This window comes from Stenella coeruleoalba, assembly GCF_951394435.1.
Source record: "Stenella coeruleoalba genome assembly, chromosome: 3".
Lineage (NCBI taxonomy): Eukaryota > Metazoa > Chordata > Mammalia > Artiodactyla > Delphinidae > Stenella > Stenella coeruleoalba.
In genome coordinates, this window is record NC_137148.1 from 117,537,328 (window position 1) to 117,557,754 (window position 20,427).

General features: G+C 41.2%; 2 protein-coding genes across 2 annotated transcripts in view; both read left to right on the plus strand.

Moving 5' to 3' along the window:
* LOC307183662 (protocadherin beta-15-like) overlaps positions 1 to 20,427 on the plus strand; it is a 64,269-nt gene that overhangs the window by 39,452 nt on the left and 4,390 nt on the right. The gene's annotated exons all lie outside the window — the stretch shown is intronic.
* LOC307184072 (uncharacterized protein) lies at positions 7,630 to 19,688 on the plus strand (the record flags this gene model as incomplete). The annotated part of the gene is made up of 2 exons (XM_079917318.1): positions 7,630 to 10,334; positions 17,251 to 19,688. Exons 1-2 carry the CDS (start codon positions 7,940 to 7,942, stop codon positions 19,686 to 19,688), a joined length of 4,833 nt encoding a protein of 1,610 aa, XP_079773444.1. The 5' UTR covers positions 7,630 to 7,939.

Here is a 20,427-nt window from a genome sequence, read left to right on the forward strand (position 1 = left end):
AAATAATCTAATGTTTACAGCCCTTGAATGCTAAAATTTCACCACCAGTTCTTTTGAACTGTGTGGACTGATTAATTACTCTTTGAATTCAAGAAAAATGGAGGGAACAAAAGTCTCTCCATGCAGGCTAACTAAATTCTAATTTTCTATTTTCAGAAGTGGAACTTGGAGTAAGTTCTTCTTCCCTAAATGAAAGCTTCCTTACATAGAGAACAAAAACTCATATTAATTAATCAAAATTAAGTATTAAGGTTACCTCCTGTGTTTACTGTTCTTAGTGGGGAAAAGATGGAGGACTACTAGCTTAAAGAGATATACAGTTATAGCTGTCAACAACCAAGGTGGGAGTGTTCTAGCAGCTTGTTTCCCCAGTAAGCTTGGTCTCTCTCATCTATAATGGGGGAGGGGGAAAGAGCAGTTTAAACAGCTCAGGCAGAAAATCTAACAGGCACAACAGCAGAGAAAAGGACGAGGTACTTGTCCTCTTGCTTAGAGTTTTTCCAGCTATCTGAACAGGAGGACTTGCCTATTTCTGGAAAGAACTATGTGTTTCCTGACTCTAATGGAGAGAGGCCAGGCCTTCAGGAGCTCAGATGCCCAGATATAAGTAAACCAACCAGTTATCTTACAATGTATTGCTAAAAATAGATTTTGCTCTTATGCTTCAGATACCTTATTTATAGTTAAATATAAACCAGTGCATAGGAATCCAACTGTATCAGCCAATTTTATATGAAAGGACTATAAGTTGTCCAATGGGAAGAGGTCACTTACAAAATGGAGATGCAAGAGACTGCTCAGCCTCCCAGAAATGATTTTCTTGAAAACCCTTACCAATAAGAACAAAATAACACTTTAGGTTGGAATTTGCCAAGAGTATGGGAAAGAAAGGACATAAGGACATTTTCACTTACAAACACATTGTTTTCCTCATTTCCTTTCTACTTCAAGTCCCTATCCTACTACTGCATTCCTGCATCCACTGATTAATCTAACATGGCCTCTCAGTCCTCTGTTCCAGTTGTCATTAGTGCCTTGGCTACATGCTGTACTTTTTCACTACCCAGAACTGTTCTTTCTATGAAATATGGTTTCAGATCTCTCCCTCTGAGAACACAACCTTCTATGCCTTTAGCCCTCTCATCTTGCTACTCCTATCACATCTTGTCTTTGACCTTGTCATGACCTCCATTCCATGATGCTACTACCACCTATCAACCCCCTCCTGTTTTAATTTCCTTCCCATCCAGCTGACTCCCTGTTTAGCACTCCCAATCACTTCATGCTCATATTCTCAATTCTCTTGTTCAACTTGCCTTCACTCTAGGATTTCCTTCACCACCTGATGAAACTCCACATGAGATGAATATAGTTATCTCTTTTCTCTTACACCCGGGATGCTGCACTCTATAAGACAAACTTAGAAAATTATCAATACTATTGCCACTAAGTTTATCACACCCAAACTTAATTGGGCTTTCAAGATCAAGAAATCTTTTTGTATTTTCCTAATCAGCTTTCTCTTTTATTCTCCATAACAACTACTTCAAACCTACTTATCTTACTTTAAACTACTCACCCTACTACTTACACACCCCTTTTAGCAGACGAACTTGCTTAATACCTTAAAGAGAAAACAGAATCCATCAAATGGGAATTATCTCAATTTCCTGTCCCCAAACCTATACTCTTGATAGCATATGTACTTGGAAAATTTCCTCTGCTGAGGTCCCTTCCACCTAAGTCCAATCCCTTCATATATAGGATCCCTGGATCCTATTTTGACCACTTTCTAGGGGCTTCACATTGATTACATCCTTTCTTGTGTATCTTAATTTTCTGCCTCTTTACTCAATACTGCAAATTAGCATTTAAAAACATTTCTCTAGGCTTAAAAAACCCTCCTGAGTCTAAATTCTCCTCCAGATACCAATCTACTTCTTTCTTTTGCAGCTAAATTTCTCAAAAGGATTGACATTTTTATTTCCTTATCCCTCTCACTTTTCATCCCAGTGAAATCTAATTTTTATCACAACCACTCTACTGAAAACTGCTATTGTAAAGCTCATCAAAGATTTGTGTATAAGTTAGGTAAGGTTACACTACTGAAATAGAGCAGCACAACTACACAGTGGCTTGTAAAAGTATGTATCTCTTTCTTGTACCAGCCACAATGTAAAGGATTGGGTAGATAGGGCAGCTTTGCTCCTCATGGTACTTCTGGAACCAAAATTTGTTCCAAGTAATTCCTCTTACATTCCCTGTTTCAGTGTATAATCTACATGACTTGTAGCTGGGTCACTGCCACATCTGGGTTCTAGCTGGCTAGGAGGGAAGAGACACAATCAGATGTCTTCCATTCCAGACCCAGAGGTAGCAAATAAAAATTCTGTTCACAATCTGTGAGAACTTAATTAGCCACACCTAACTACAAGGAAGGCTGAGTCACCATGTGCCTGGGTACAGTTCTATTACTATATAGAAAAGGAGAACAGATTTTGGCAGACATCTATCAGACTCCTCCACAATGACCATCTTCTTAAATCCAATGGACCATTTTAATACTTATTTTTCTTGAGTTTTCTGAAGGATTTGCTACTGTTGATCCTCCTCATCTCCTTGAAATGCTATTTGCTTTTAGTTCGATGATTCTGAACTCTGCATCTTCCTTGTCTTTTTTAAAAAAATGCTTCCTGGGCTTCCCTCGTGGCGCAGTGGTTGAGAGTCCGCCTGCCGATGCAGGGGACACAGGTTCGTGCCCTGGTCCAGGAAGATCCCACATGCCGCGGAGCACCTGGGCCCGTGGGCCATGGCCGCTGAGCCTGCGCGTCCGGAGCCTGTGCTCCTCAACGGGAGAGGCCACAACAGTGAGAGGCCCACGTACCGCAAAAAAAAAAAAAAAAAAAAAAAAAAAAATGCTTCCTTACCTCTCCTTTAAATGAAGATGTTTCTCAGAGTTCTGTGCTAAGCCTCTTCTATTCTTATTTGACACACTTTTGCTTGGTTCTCGTAGAGATCTCATGGTTTCAAACACCATACACAGGCATACCTCATTTTATTGCACTTTATTGCATTTTGCAGATATTGTGTGTTTTTACAAATTGAAAGTTTTTACAAATTCAAAGCCCTGCAATGAGCATATCTATCGACACCATTTTTCCAGAGCATTTGCTCACTTTACGTCTCTGTGTCACATTTTGGGAATTCTCACAATATTTGAAACTTTTCATTTTATTATATTTGTTATAATAAAACAAATATAATGGTGATCTGTGATCAGTGATCTTTGATGTTATTATTGTAATTGTTTGGGGGGGCACCATGAACTATACCCATATAAGACAGTGAACTTAATAGATAAATGTGTGTTCTGACTGCTCTACCAACTAGATGTTCCCCATCTTTTTCCCTCTCCTTGGGCCTCCCTATTCCCTGAGACACAACAATATTGAAAATAGGCCAGTTAAGGGACTTCCCTGGTGGCGCAGTGGTTAAGAATCCACCTGCCAATGCAGGGGACACGGGTTTGATCCCTGGTCTGGGAGGATCCCACATGCCACAGAGCAACTAAGCCTGTGTGCCACAACTACTAAGCCTGCGCTCTAGAGCCCGCGAGCCACAACTACTGAAACCCACGTGCCTAGAGCCCTGCTCCACAACAAGAGAAGCCACTGCAACGAGAAGCCTGAGAAGCCCGCGTACCTCAACGAAGAGTAGCCCCCACTCACCGCAACTAGAGAAAGCCCTCGCGCAGCAATGAAGACCCAACTCAGCCAAAAATAAAATAAATTAATTAAAAAAATTTTTTTAAAGAAAATAGGCCAGTTAATAATCCTACAATTTGCCTTAAGTGTTCAAGTGAAAGGAAGAGTTACATGTTTCTCACCTTAAATCAAAAGACAGAAATGATTAAACTTAGTGGAAAAGGCATGCTGAAAGCCAAGACAAGCTGAAAGCTAGGCCTCCTGCACCAAACAGCCAAGTGTGAATGCAAAGGACAAGTTCTTGAAGGAAATTAAGAGTGCTACTCCAGAGAACACATGAATGATAAAGTGAAACAGCCTATTACTGATATGGAGAAAGTTTTAGTGACCTGGATAGAACATCAAACCAGATACAACATTGCTTTAAGACAAAGCTTAATACAGAACAAGGCCCCAACTCTCTTCAATTCTATGAAGGCTGAGAGAAGTGAGGAAGAAGTAGAAGAAAAATTTGAAGCTAGCAGAGGCTGGTTCATGAGGTTTAAGGAAAGAAGCTGTCTCTAGGATGAGAAAATGCAAGGTGAAGCAGGTTCTGATGTAGAAGCTGCAGCAAGTTATCAGGAAGATCTAGTTAAGATAATTCATGAAGTTGGCTACACTATATCACAGATTTTCTATGTCAATGAAATAGTCTTAATATGGAAGAAGATGCCATATAGGGCTTTCATAGCTAGAGAGTAGAAGTAGGCGCCTTGCTTCAAAGTTTCAAAGGACAGCCTGACTCTTTTGTTAGGGGCTAATGCCGCTGGTGACTTTAAGTTGAAGCCAATGCTTATTGACCATTACGAAAATCCTAGGGCCCTTAAGAATTATGCTAAAGCTACTCCGCCTGTGCTCTTTAAACTGAACAACAAAGCCTGGGTAACAGCACACTTGTTTACAGCATAGTTTACTGAGTATTTTAAGCCCACTGTTGAGATCTAGTGCTCAGAAAAAGATTCCTTTCAAAATATTACTGCTCATCGACAATGCATCTGGTCACCCAAGAGCTCTGATGGAGATGTACAACCAGATTAATGTTGTTTTCATGCCTGCTAACACAACATCCGTTCTGCAGCCCATGGATCAAGGAATCATTTTGACTTTCAAGTCTTACTATTTAAGAAATAAATATCATAAGGCTTTGGCTGCCAAAGATAGTGATTTCTCTAATGGATCTGGGCAAAGGAAACTGAAAACCTTTTGGAACAGATTCACCATTCTGGATGCCATTAGAAATTCATGATTCATGGGAAGAGATCAAAATATCAATATTAAAGAGTTTGGAAGAAATTGATTTCAACCCTCGTGACTTTGAGGGGTTCAAGACTTCAGTGGAGGAAGTAACTTCAGTTGTGGTGGAAATAGCAAGAGAACTAGAATTAGAAGTGGAGCCTGAAGATGTGATTGAACTGCTGCAATCTCATGGTAAAACTTTCTCATGGATGAGGAGTTGCTTCCTATGGATGAGCAAAGAAAGTGGTTTCTTGAGATGAAATCTACTCCTGGGGAAAATGCTGTGAAGATTACTGAAATGACAACAAAGGATTTAGAATATTACATAAACTTAGTTGATAAAGTAGCGGCAGAGTTTGAGAGGATTGACTCCAATTTTGAAAGAAGTTCTACTGTGGGTAAAATGCTATCAAACAGCATTACGTGCTACAGAGACACTGTTCATGAAAGGAAGGCTCCATCGATGCAGCAAACTTCATTGTTGCCTTATTTTAAGAAATTGCCACAGCTACTCCAACCTTCAGCAACCATCATCCTGATCAGTCAGCAGCCATCAACATCAAGGCAAGACCTTCCATCAGCAAAAACATTACGACTTGCTGAAGTCTCAGATGATAGTTAACATTTTTTAGCAATAAAGTATTTTAAGTTAAGGTATGTACATTTTATTTTTACACATAATGCTATTGCACACTTAATAGATTACAGTATAGTGTAAACATAACTTTTATATGCACTGGGAAACCAAAAAATTTGTGATTCACTTTATTGAGATACTCGCTTTATTGCAGTGGTCTGGAATGGAACCCAAAATATCTCTGGGGTATGCCTGTACATGCTGATGAATCTCAAAGTCCATATCTCCAGCCCAGATTTGTTTTCTGTGTTTCAGTTATATATGTACACACACACACACACACACACACACACACACACACTCCACAGGCACTTACCTCAATATCAACATGTCCCAAACTAACTTTATCTTTTTCTATTTCAATCTTGGTTGTTGTTTTTTTTCTGCCAGCATTCCCTGTCTTAGTGAATGACGCACTAACCATCAGTACCCAACCCAGAGAGGTGTTCATTATCCTTGAGTCTTTCCACTTTTTCTCCCCATGCAAGCCATCAATCACTGGGTCTTAAATATTTTTATCTTCTAAATATCTTTCTAATCACCCCACTTCTCCTTATCGACACTAGTATTACCTTCATCCAGGCTACTATCACCTCCTAACTGGTCTCTCTGATTCCAGTTATTCCCCCTGAAACTGATTATCATACTTCAGCCAATTTTGATTTTTCAAAACTGCAGGTATAATTATGTTAATCAACTGTTTAAGATCCTACATTGTATTATAAGTGCCTTTAGGATAAATTTTAAAATGCATGCTATAACTCATATAATTGTTTATGTCCTTACTCTGCTTCTTTCCCCCAACCTCATTTTAACATTCTCCCCCTTCCATGGTTTAAAGCTTGAGGCATATTTAACTTCCCAGTTTCCTTAAAATATCCGTTCAAAACACTTCTCCTGGGCTTCCCTGGTGGCACAGTGGTTGAGAGTCTGCCTGCCGATGCAGGGGACACGGGTTCGTGCCCCGGTCCGGGAGGATCCCACGTGCCGCGGAGCGGCTGGGCCCGTGAGCCATGGCCGCTGAGCCTGGGCGTCCGGAGCCTGTGCTCCACAACCGGAGAGGCCACAACAGGGAGAGGCCGGCGTACCGCAAACAAACAAACAAACAAACAAACAAAACTTCTGAATGGCTCCTCCAGATCACAACTTGTAGTTCAATACCTTAGGAAAGGTTTCAGTGATGTCCAAAAATATGGATTAGATTTTATTTATTTTAACAGGCACTTAACAAGCACTTACTAGCCACTTTGTAAAACTTAACTCATTAGATTCCTATGATAATAATCCTACGAGGTAAACACTATTATTACCCCTATTTTACAGTTAAGGAAGCAGAGGTACATAACTTGCCCAAGACTTAAGATAGTGAGTAGGAGAACTAGGATTCTAATGTAGACATTTTGGTTCCAGAATCCATGTTCATAACCACTATGCAATGCTGTCTCCTAGGTATAAGATGTCCGTTCTTCGTATTTATATATTACTATTTACCTGTGCATACATTCTGGCATATTTTAATTACTTGCCTGACAAATTTTCTAGACTGTGAGCTCCATAAAGACGCACATATGTATTTTTAAAAATATACAAGTGAAAAAAGCAATGACATTACTAACTATAATCGACTGAAATCTATAAGTGTTTACAAGAGTGTAGGGGAGGATATATTTGCAATTACTCAATAAATGGCCTGAATAAAATATCATTTCTTCAGTTCAAGACATTTTAATGGTTCCTCTTGTCGGGCATTCAAAACAGTGATAATTCAGTGCACTTCATGAACCTTGTTTAAATACTGATTCAAACAAACCAACAGTAAAACATATTTTGGAGGAAAATGTGTAAAAACAAACACAGATTGAATATAAATTATATTAAGCTACCAGCACTAAATTTGTAGATCGTGATAGTGGTATAGTATATATTTTTAAAGTCCTTATCTATTACAGATACTTAGTGAAGTATTTAGAGGTAAAAATACATGATGTCTGGGATTTGCTCTAAAATACTCCAGATGAATTTATGAATTACTTGTTCAAAGAGAAAAAAAAAAATTCTACTGAAAAAATTCATAGAGACACATGGTGGCGCTGCAGGATAAGATGAAAAGAGTGCTTCTACAACACTGTGGGCTCCATTATTCACGGGAACAGAGAACATCCAACCCACTGAAAAGAGAGATATTAAGGAGCTTCACCTACAGACCTGCTGGAGGTTTATATACTCTCTAGAAGTTTCCAACTAAAAAAAGAATCAGAGCCTCAGTTTGCAAAATTAGAGCTGAACTTAAATTTTTCTACAAAAGAGGTTTCTTGAAGAAACCATGGAGATCAGAGGGGCACTCGTTCTGCGGAAAAGGCAAGTTCTGTTTATCTTTGTTTTACTGGGATTGTCTCAGGCAGGTCCTGAGTCTGTGCGCTATTCTGTGGCAGAGGAAACAGAAATTGGCTCTTTTGTGGCCAATCTGGCAAGGGATCTGGGGCTTGGGGTGGAGGAGCTCTCTTCGCGGGAGGCGCGGGTAGTGTGTGATGATAATGAAAAGCATTTGCACCTCGATTTGCTGACCGGGGATTTGCTCGTAAATGAGAAACTGGACCGGGAAGAGCTGTGTGACTCCACGGAGCCCTGTGTTCTGCATTTTCAGATGGTACTGGAAAACCCTTTACAGTTTTTTCGGGCTGAGCTGCATATCAAAGATATAAATGATCACTCCCCTACATTTCTTGACAAGGAAATAGTTATTAAAATATCAGAGAGTACCATTATTGGAACCACATTCCTAATGGAGAGTGCCCAAGATTTGGATGTAGGAAGCAACAGTCTCCAAAACTACACAGTTAGCCCGAATTCTCATTTCCACATTAAAATTCAAGACAGTGGTGATGGAAAGATATACCCTGAACTAGTCCTGCACAGAGCGTTGGACCATGAGGAGGAGCCTGAGCTCAGATTAACACTCATAGCACTGGATGGTGGATCCCCGCCCAGGTCTGGGACAACTTTGGTCCTCATCAAGGTCTTGGACATCAATGACAATGCCCCAGAGTTTCCTCAGAGGCTCTACGAGGTGCAGGTCCTGGAGGACACACCTGTTGGCTCTTGGATTATCACCATCTCTGCTAAGGATTTGGATGCAGGAAACTATGGGAAAATATCTTACACATTTTTTCATGCATCAGAAGATATTCGTAAAACATTTGAAATCAATCCACTATCTGGGGAAGTTCATTTGCGATCACACTTGGACTTTGAAGCAATACAGTCACACATTATAAATATTCAGGCAACAGATGGTGGGGGTCTTTCGGAAGAATGCACTCTTCTGGTTAAAGTAATAGATATAAATGACAATCCACCAGAAGTGACCATGTCATCAATTACAAAGATAATTCCAGAGAACGCCTCAGAGACCCTTGTGGCTCTTTTTAGTGTCCGAGACCAAGACGCTGGGGAAAATGGGAGGGTCGTTTGCTCTATTCAAGATGACCTCCCATTTTTTCTGAAACGGACCTTCAAGAACTTTTTCACTCTAGTTGCAGAAAAAGCACTGGACAGAGAGGAAAGAGCCGAGTACAACATCACCATCACCGTCACAGATATGGGAACCCCCAGGCTGAAAACCGAGCACAACATAACCGTGCTGGTGTCCGACGTCAACGACAACGCCCCCGCCTTCACCCAGACCTCCTACACCCTGTCCGTCCGCGAGAACAACAGCCCCGCCCTGCACATCGGCAGCGTCCGCGCCACAGACAGAGACGCGGGCGCCAACGCCCAGGTCACCTACTCGCTGCTGCCGCCCCTCGACGCGCACGTGCCCCTGGCCTCCCTGGTGTCCATCAACCCAGACAACGGCCACCTGTTCGCCCTGAGGTCCCTGGACTACGAAGCCCTGCGGGCGTTCGAGTTCCGCGTGGGAGCCGCCGACCGCGGCTCGCCCGCGCTCAGCAGCCAGGCGCTGGTGCGCGTGCTCGTGGCGGACGACAACGACAACGCGCCCTTCGTGCTGTACCCGCTGCAGAACGCCTCGGCGCCCTGCACTGAGCTGGTGCCCAGGGCAGCCGAGGCGGGCTACCTGGTGACCAAGGTGGTGGCGGTGGACGGCGACTCGGGCCAGAACGCCTGGCTGTCGTACCAGCTGCTCAAGGCCACGGAGCCCGGGCTGTTCGGCGTGTGGGCGCACAACGGCGAGGTGCGCACGGCCCGGCTGCTGAGCGAGCGCGACGCGGCCAAGCACAGGCTGCTGGTGCTGGTCAAGGACAACGGCGAGCCGCCGCTCTCGGCCAGCGTCACGCTGCACGTGCTGCTGGTGGACGGCTTCTCGCAGCCCTACCTGCCGGCATCCGAAGCGGAAGCGGCGGACGCGGCCCCGGCCGCCCCTCTCACCGTCTACCTGGTGGTGGCCTTGGCGTCGGTGTCGTCGCTCTTCGTCTTCTCGGTGCTGCTGTTCGTCGCGGTGCGGCTGTGCAGGAGGGGCGGGGCGGCCTTGGTAGGTCGCTGCTCGGTGCCCGAGGGCCCCTTTCCGGGCCACCTGGTGGACGTCAGCGGCACGGGGACCCTGTCCCAGAGCTACCAGTACGAGGTGTGTCTCAAGGGAGGTACTGGGACGAATGAGTTTAAATTTCTGAAGCCGATTATCCCTAATCTTCCAGTCCAAGACACCGGTAGGCATATAGGAGAAAATGAGAACTTTAGGAATAGCGTTGGATTCAACATTCAATAAAATAATTTACTTTAAACTTCTAATATTTTGTCATTCTTGGCAAACTGTGGATCTATTTTGTCAATCTGTAATAGATTTTACGTTGGACGGTAGTTGCATGCATTATCATTCCTCATGTTCTCCTCACAGTTGCTTTAAAAATCTTTATTTGTGGCTATAATGACATGGAAAAATAATCTGTGTTCTGCTTTTTCATATATTTGGTCAAAATGTCATATTAATGGAGTTATTGCTAATTTTTTGTTCTGATAATGGCATAGTTATGCAAGACGATGTTATTATTTGGAGGTGCAAACTCAAGTATTAAGACCAAATGCCACAATGTATGTAATTTACTTCTAGACATTTCATCAAAGCATAGATACAGCAAAAATTAAAAATGCTGTTGTAGAGAACGGACTTGAGGATATGGGGAGGGGAAGGGTGAGCTGTGACAAAGCGGGAGAGAGGCATGGACATATATACACTACCAAACATAAGGTAGATAGCTAGTGAGAAGCAGCCGCATAGCACAGGGAGATCAGCTCGGTGCTTTGTGACCGCCTGGAGGGGTGGGATGGGGAGGGTGGGAGGGAGGGAGACGCAAGAGGGAAGAGATATGGGAACATATGTATATGTATAACTGATTCACTTTGTTATAAAGCAGAAACTAACACACCATTGTAAAGCAATTATACCTCAATAAATATGTTAAAAAAAAAAGTGCTGTTGAAGCTGGGTGGAAAGTATATTGGATTTTACTGCACTATTCCCTTTGAAAATTTTCATCACAAAGGGTAAAAGTGCCACCTCTCCAGTATTCAGTAGTAGGGTATCTTACTTGTTTGTTTTTTGTTATATAGTGTTTTTCAAGAATTCACTTTATGACAAGATAAAAGTGACCACACTGAAAATTATTGATTTCTTAAGTAATTTTCCTTTTTTTTACTGTTGTCATTGATGCTGTTTTGGGAAGAGTCTTATAATGTTCCGGGATTTTATGTTGCTATTTTGTTTTCTTTCAATATACCACATTTGCTCGTTTAAATTTGTATTATTTTATGTTGTTCATTACGTAACTCATACGTTCATGGTATCATCTTGAGTAAATACTCCTCCATCAGAAGAGTACAGATAAAAACTTCTTAAGAAATTAAAATGAAAATTCAAACTGGTAGAGAAATAAATTAGGTTCACTTTTCTATTGATTTTAAGAAGTAAATATAAAAACATCCTTAATACTTTGTGGCCTCTCTCAGATGTTCATAAAGAAGGAATGGGTCTATATTAATGGTTTATAGATGTCTCATGGTGTTCCAAATTATAATGTCTCCAATCTATAAGTGTACAGTTCAGTGGACACTTTGGTAACTAGAATGTAGTGTGGATATAGAGCTACTGTGCATATACATTTCTGTGATTTCTCTCATAAAATTAAATATTATAGACTAGATGATGTAGTAAAATGCAATTTTGCTTGACATTGTGAAATGGGTAAAACAAATTCCAGTTTTTTAGGAATTTTTTTCTTTGCTTCATGCAGTTTTTACTGGTCTTATTTTGTGTTGCAACAGATATTTACTAGTTGTGAGGATTTTATTAAATAGACATTTAAGCAGTACAATCCTGAAAAAGAATGTTTGGGCCCTCTTTATCTCTCAGAGTCATTAGAAGCAAAGCTTATGCTTCTTATGCTAAGAGTAAGAGTAGATAACAAAATATCCTATTTGAATGATACAGAAACAAACTTGTACACTACCAGATAGAATGGAATTCAAGGTCAGATATTTTATATAAGAAAATTTGGTGATGATTGAAGAGGTGTCAAAATCACTTGGGGTGGGGGGGAAGAGACTGATTACTTAGCAATGTTATTGGGAAAACTGGCTCACTATATAAAGAAACAAAATCCTTATCTCATGTGATATAAAAATAAACTTCATGTGGATCTAAGAGGTGAATTTGAAATATTTAATTGGAAAAAATGTAACAAGTCTAAGTAAAAATGTCTTTATGACCTTATTATTGATTTTGATTTCTTAAACAAGGTTTTAAAAGTGCCAACAATAAGGATAAAAATTGACAAATATTACTACCTCAAAACTAGAGGATAGCCCAGACAAGCTAGCAGATGACAGACAGGGAGAAGCTACTTGCAGCATTTTCACTGAGAAGGATTAATATTTAGATTATTCAGATAAATCTTACATATAGCAAAAGTCAGAAAGTCGGAAGAGCCAATAGAATATTTTTAAAAGGACAAAAGGGAAAGGAAATTCAAAAGAGGGGAAAACAGAAAGTCTGAGAAGAACATGAAGTGATACTCAACCTCATTAGTTGCTGATACACATGATAAAACAGCAGTTTATACCCATAGCATTAGTAAAGATGACAAATTTCCATCAAGTGGAACCATAGGAAATTGCATATACACCCCATTTTGAAGGAGTTTCAATAGTATTTAATGAAATTTAGTATGTACATACTTTATGATCCAGCAATTCTACTTTGGGGCATATAAACCAGAAAATTCTTACACAGCTTTACAAAATGAAGTGCATGATAATGTTCATCTTGGGAAAGCAAAGAATAGGAGTCTATCTACATATCCATCAGTAAAGCAATTGATAAATAAAATGTGGAACATGTTTGTGAAGGATTATTATGCAGTGATCAAAAGGAGTGAACTAGGTGTACAGACAACCACATGAATAAATTCCAAATGTTTCAAAAGGATGAAAGAGCCTGAGATTTATTGTACATACCATATACATCCATATAATACATAATATCTTAAACTTATAGAAATATACAAATATATAAACATTGGAAGAAGAGAAGAAGGAACACATGTAGGAAAGAAGATGTGTGTTTCTACATAGGAGTGCAGACAGAAGTGTGAGCTATACCAATGTCAATGATAAGACATTGTTTAAATTGATTGCAGCATTATAGAGTTGATTTAGTATTGATCAGATGAAGTTGGTTTAAAAAAAACACATTATTTCTCTATTCTCTCAATAAGATCAATTTCCCATACTCCATGAAAGCTAAAAATTTGCTTGTCATTTTAAGACATAACAATATCCTTGAGAATTTACCTTTTTAATAAGGGTGGTATACATTATGTATACCAACACTTCCATTGAAAAAAATAGCTAATAAAACACTAATATATGTCAGGTCACAGTTAATGTTTAAAGGTAACTCAGAAAGAGAAAATCAGCCCCAAATCCACTATTTTCCTTGGGAACAATTGGAATTCTGGGATATGTGAACCTCTATTTTGATGGTGTATATGGGGGAGGAAATCAAAGCCTGACAAACTGAGAAGCTGATAGAAGACCCTCACTTTAATAAATACGGAATCCTCAGAACGACACCTTTATTGTAGTATTAAACTGGAAATGGATGAGCCCTTGTTTGCAATTTCAGCCTTGAACTTGAGTTTTAGTGTCGAACTTGATTTAAGGTGGTCACTGACAAATAGCGCTCCCAGATCCTGATAGAACCAAATGCAGACCTTCTATGAAAGAAGGTTTATTCATCTTAATCCTAGAATTATTCATATAAATAATTTTTATGTTCTTAACTTGAACATAAATATAACTGCACGCACAAGGAAACATGACACCATGAGTGAGAGCCAGCAGAAAACATATAACACTTGCAAACAGACATAAACTTGCAAACACTTCAAATATTTTGATTATCAGAAACAGTCTATAAGAAGCTAACAACTTTAACTGAAATAAAAGTTACACCTGAAAATGTACAGGGAACAAGAAACAATAAAATGTGAAAGATTAGGAAAGAACCAAATAGAGCTCCTAGAACTGAAAAATATGATAATCAAAATTTTAAACTGAATAAAAGGTTTAATAGAAAACTAGATGCAGTGAAATAAAGAATTTGTGGAGCGAAAGATAGGTCAGACTATAACTTATCCCACATATAGCTCAGAGGGTTAATAAGGTGGAAAATATGGAGGATGTGGTTAGAAATGCAGAACAGAGTAAAAAAGTTTAACATATATTTAACCAGAATTTCAGGAGAGATGAGAAAGAATAATGGCTGGGAATTGTCCAGAATTGATGAAAACCTTAATGCACAGATTCAATAGACCCAAGTAAACCTAACAGGATAAATGAAAGATAACCATACCTGGAAACATCATTGTGAAATTTCAGAAAGACAAGACAAATTTCAAAAGACTTTTCTTTTTAAAGAAAAGTCATAGGAAAAAGACACTTAATCTTTAAACACATGACAGACTGAAAGCTATGTTCCATGTTGACAATTTCTCAACAGTATTAATGGAAACTAAAAGAAAGATACCTTCCAAGTGCTGAAAGAAATCAGTAAACCTTCCTGCCTAAATAGTCTCTGCATATGAGTCATCAAATGAGAGAATCAAATCAACTGGATGTCAGTTGGTTTTAAATTAATTAAGATCATGGGAAAGAAGTGGTATAAAGCTATTTTTCAAATATAACTTTATAGTTTTACTCTGTCCCTCCCTTGCCACAGTGCTGAGTGCAGGAGTTTGACCTACTCTGTTTCTAGCCTTCTGCATCCCTAGTGACATCTAATTTTACCTTAGTCTAGTAGATCTATATGACCATGGCCAATTTCTAAAGATGGTAGTCTTTTAGAGCTGCACCTCTGAAATCACAAATTCAAACGTACTTCTCTCAATCTACAACTTACATTCTTTCTCAAAGGGCTTCAATCATCACTCATACCAATAAATCCCACATTTGTCTCTGCAGCCCAAACCTCTTTCCTCAACTTAATTTATATAATGTAAGATCATTTATGTTAACAATTTATATGGATACTCTATGGACACCTCAATCTCAACATGTTTTAAATTAAAATTTTCTATTCCTCAAAACTAAACGTCTTCTCCAGCTCTAAACATGTTCCTCTTTTCTCCTCTTCCTGTGTTTACTCTATCAGTTAATAGCGCTAACACTCTCCCAGTTCCCTAAGCCTGAAAAAAAGTACATTGACTTTTACTCCTTCCTATTCTACTCTGTGTCTAATCACCATATCCTGTATATTTTATCTTTATCATTCTAATACAACTCTATAACTGCATTTCTAGGTGACAGCAATATTATCTCTTACCTGTATTAATGGAACAACTTCTAATCCATCCCTTGCCTCTAGTCTCAACTCCTCTGTGATTTATCTTCAACTCTGAAACAGGATGATCTTCTTGAAAGACAAGAACACGGTCATGTCACTTTTCTATTTAAAACACTTTAATAGGGCTTCCCTGGTGGCGCAGGGGTTGGGGGTCCGCCTGCCAATGCTGAGGACGCGGGTTCGTGCCCCCGTCCGGGAAGATCCCACATGCCGCGGAGCAGCTGGGCCCGTGAGCCATGGCCGCTGAGCCTGCGCGTCCGGAGCCTGTGCTCTGCAGCGGGAGGGGCCACAGCAGTGAGAGGCCCGCGTACCGCAAAAAACAAAAAACAAAACAAAACAAAAAAAACACTTTAATAATCTTACATTTCTATTGATGTAGATTCCAAATGACCTGGCATGGCTTACAAAATACTTGTTGATCTTTCCAATCTCAACTCTCACCATTTCTCTCCTCTTACTCTATGGCTCAGCCATACTGATCCTATTTCAGTTCTTCCAAAATACTTCTTTCATTTTTGGATTTGCACAATCATGTTTTTAGTTTGCTGGAAATTTTACCCCACACCCAATTTTTGTTTGGATTACTCAAACTCGTTTTTCATGTATCAAATTAGAATTAACTTTTTCCGGAAAAGTCTTTCCTCTACTTCAAATCCTGGTTAGATGACCCTCGTCTATGCTCTTATATTAGCATGAACTTTTGCTATCATGGCATTCATTATGCTCTATTTTAAATGTGTGACCACTTTTCTGCCTCCATCTTTCAGGACAGAAACTATGTCTGTCTGTTTACCACTCTATCCCTAACACAAAGTGTATGCTCAATAAATATTTGCTGAAAAAATTAATGAATGGATGATAATATACTTAGAATTATGTCTCTGGAAGTCCTGGGTCTACAAAACAGAATTCAGTTCCACAACTAAACTGGGTTCTAGTTTGTTCAACCTTTTAAAAATGTCGACAGAAACTGGACATGTCTTACATTATTCACTACTGTTGAGCACTTACTTTCGACTACACTTATGGAGTATCCCTAAATAAACAGTACCATTTACTCAGCCTGAAATGTCCAGCCTCCCCAAAACAATTATTTGTACATACCAGTTCAGTTTTAAATACATGACATTATCTTTATTGTCTTTTCAAAGCGTATTTTCTGATATCTACAGAAGACTAAGATCTTTGGTTCCCATTTCCAATTTTCCTGGGAACCTCTTGCTCACTAAGTCAATTACATAAAAAGGTCCTCTTAACTATTTTTAGTTGTTTTAGTTGTTTAGTTGTGTTGTCTTCACAGAGATTGCATATCTTATTTGAGGTTGGGACTATATCTTAAATATGCTTTTTATAGCCACCACAGCTCTAGAGATTGTGGTTTATTGTGTTAAAGACTGAATAGTAACAGCATCACAAGAACAAAACTGAGAAAAGAAAATAGGAATATAGGAGAAAGTATAATTCAGAGTCATCAACAAACACGCAAGATAAACTAATATTTTGTCTCAAACTTATTTGGCTTTGTTTAAAACCTGAGACTCCGCAGAGTCGCGTGGTGGCGCTGCAGGATAAGATGGGGAAATTTTTGTACCATCAGATGCTCTGGTTACCGTGAACCACTGGAACTGAGAGCTCCAGAGAAGCAGTGGTGATAAAAAGAGGCTTTCAAGAGAAAGCTAGGGAGCCAACAACGCCCTCGTCACCGAATTGCAAGTCTATAGATTCTCAATGGTCCAGGCTAATAGCTGAGAGGAGCAGTTTGAGACTGAATTGAAATATTTCCGCGGAAAGACGTTCGGCTAGGGAGCCAGGGAGCCAGGGAGCCATGGAGCCGGGAGAAAGAAGCCCTCAGCAGATAAGGCAAGCGCTGCTTTTCTTTGTTTTCCTGGGAGGGTCTTTGGTGTGTTCAGAGACCTGGCGCTATTCTGTGGCAGAGGAAATGGAGATCGGCTCTTTTATAGGCAACGTGGTGAAAGACATAGGTTTGGGCGTGGAAGACCTGGCTGCGCGGGGGGCCAGAGTCATCTTTGATGACTATAAACCATACTTGCAATTGGATCGGCAGACTGGCAACTTGATCTTAAATGAGAAACTGGACCGGGAGGCGCTTTGTGATCTCACCGAGCCATGCATATTAAATTTCCAGATATTATTAGAAAATCCTTTGCAATTTTTTCGAGCTGAGCTTAGGGTCAAAGACATAAATGATCACACTCCCACGTTTCTAGACAAACATATACTTCTGAAAATCTCAGAAAGTACTACTCCAGGAACCTCATTCCAAATGGATAGCGCTCAGGACTTGGATGTAGGAAAGAATGCTGTTCAAAACTACACATTAAGCCCCAATCCTCATTTCCACCTTAAACTGCAAGACAGTGAGGAGGGTAGAAAATACGCAGAGCTGTTGCTGGACCAACCTCTGGATCGAGAAAAGGAGCCTGAACTTAGATTAACACTAACAGCCCTGGATGGTGGGTCTCCGCCCAGGTCTGCAACTGCACTGGTGCGTGTGTTGGTCTCAGATATCAATGACAATGCCCCAGAGTTTGAGAGGTCTGTCTATGAGGTTTTGGTACCAGAAAACAGCCCTCTGGACTCCTTGGTCGTCAAGGTGTCTGCTACAGATTTAGATGCAGGACTAAATGGAGAACTATCTTATTCATTTTCCCACGTCTCCAGAGACATACGGAAAACATTTGAAATCCATCCCATTTCTGGCGAAGTCCGTTTAAAAGCACTTCTGGATTTCGAGTTAATTAAGTCTTATACAATAAATATTCAGGCCATTGACGGTGGGAGCCTTTCAGGAAAATCAACAATTTTAGTTAGTGTTGTAGATGTGAATGACAACCCACCAGAAATAGTCATAACATCTCTTACCAGCCCCATACCGGAAAATTCGTCACCTGACATGGTAGTCGCTGTTTTTAGCCTAAGAGACCGAGACTCTGGGGACAACGGGAGGATGGTTTGCTCAATTCAGGACAATCTCCCCTTTCTCTTGAAGCCTACCTTCAAAAATTTCTACACCCTGGTAACAGAGAGCCCTCTGGACAGAGAGAAAAGAGCCGAGTACAACATCACCATCACTGTCACTGACATGGGAACCCCCAGGCTGAAAACCGAGCACAACATAACCGTGCTGGTGTCCGACGTCAACGACAACGCCCCCGCCTTCACCCAGACCTCCTACACCCTGTCCGTCCGCGAGAACAACAGCCCCGCCCTGCACATCGGCAGCGTCCGCGCCACAGACAGAGACGCGGGCGCCAACGCCCAGGTCACCTACTCGCTGCTGCCGCCCCTCGACGCGCACGTGCCCCTGGCCTCCCTGGTGTCCATCAACCCGGACAACGGCCACCTGTTCGCCCTGAGGTCCCTGGACTACGAGGCCCTGCGGGCGTTCGAGTTCCGCGTGGGCGCCGCCGACCGCGGCTCGCCCGCGCTCAGCAGCCAGGCGCTGGTGCGCGTGCTCGTGGTGGACGACAACGACAACGCGCCCTTCGTGCTGTACCCGCTGCAGAACGCCTCGGCGCTCTGCACTGAGCTGGTGCCCAGGGCAGCCGAGGCGGGCTACCTGGTGACCAAGGTGGTGGCGGTGGACGGCGACTCGGGCCAGAACGCCTGGCTGTCGTACCAGCTGCTCAAGGCCACGGAGCCCGGGCTGTTCGGCGTGTGGGCGCACAACGGCGAGGTGCGCACGGCCCGGCTGCTGAGCGAGCGCGACGCGGCCAAGCACAGGCTGCTGGTGCTGGTCAAGGACAACGGCGAGCCGCCGCTCTCGGCCAGCGTCACGCTGCACGTGCTGCTGGTGGACGGCTTCTCGCAGCCCTACCTGCCGGCCCCGGAAGCGGAAGCGGCGGACGCGGCCCCGGCCGCCCCGCTCACCGTCTACCTGGTGGTGGCCTTGGCGTCGGTGTCGTCGCTCTTCGTCTTCTCGGTGCTGCTGTTCGTCGCGTGGCGGCTGTGCAGGAGGGGCGGGGCGGCCTCGGTGGGTCGCTGCTCGGTGCCCGAGGGCCACTTTCCGGGCCACCTGGTGGACGTCAGCGGCACGGGGACCCTGTCCCAGAGCTACCAGTACGAGGTGTGTCTGAAGGGGGGCTCTGGGACCAGCGAGTTCAACTTTCTGAAGTCTGTTGCCTCCAATCACCAGGAGTCTGTAAATGATGTAGAGGAAAACTCAAACTTTATAAATGGTTTTGGATTCAATTAGGAAATTTTTGGTTTTTCAGAGCATTCGGGATGAAAGTTAGTTTTCTCTAAATATACCGTTTCCATTAGCCTTTTGGGCCATAAAGAATTTCTTGATTTTTTTTTCTGATTTCATTTTGCTAGTTAAGGAGATTAGAAATTTTATTTGAGAATATACTCATACTTACTCTATTATTTCTATTTTGATGGAGACAAAGAACTTTCAATTTTACTTCATTACTGAAAAGTCATGAATATTTGTTAGTTTTTCAACTTTTCATCATCAAGCACTATTAATTTGAAGATGACCCCAAACCCATTCTCTGATTGTTGTCCAGAAACTTTTTCTAAATTTTTGATGTTGTGGTTACTTAGGACATGAGCATGATACAAATATAATGAATTATTAGTAAATCTGCTGTTTAATCTGATATTATGCCTCCTTGTCTTAAACTTTTACATGGAGAAATATCTGAAAAAACGGCATGTTTTTGTTTCACAGTAGTATTAAATGGAAAAGACTACAATTTATCCTATACTTAAAGGTTTTTTCTCTTTTTTTATCAACCTGCAGTATATAATATATGAGTAGTATTGAAAGATTATTAGGTTATTTTAGGATATTTAAATAATAGATTCCTTTTGTGGTGTCTGTCTAGCCCACCCCATCTTTTTCTGGAAACTTCTCTCTTCAGTAAAAATGTACTGTTGCAGCCATGTTTATTTTATATGACCCATCTCCCTCTCTGATTTCAAACAAC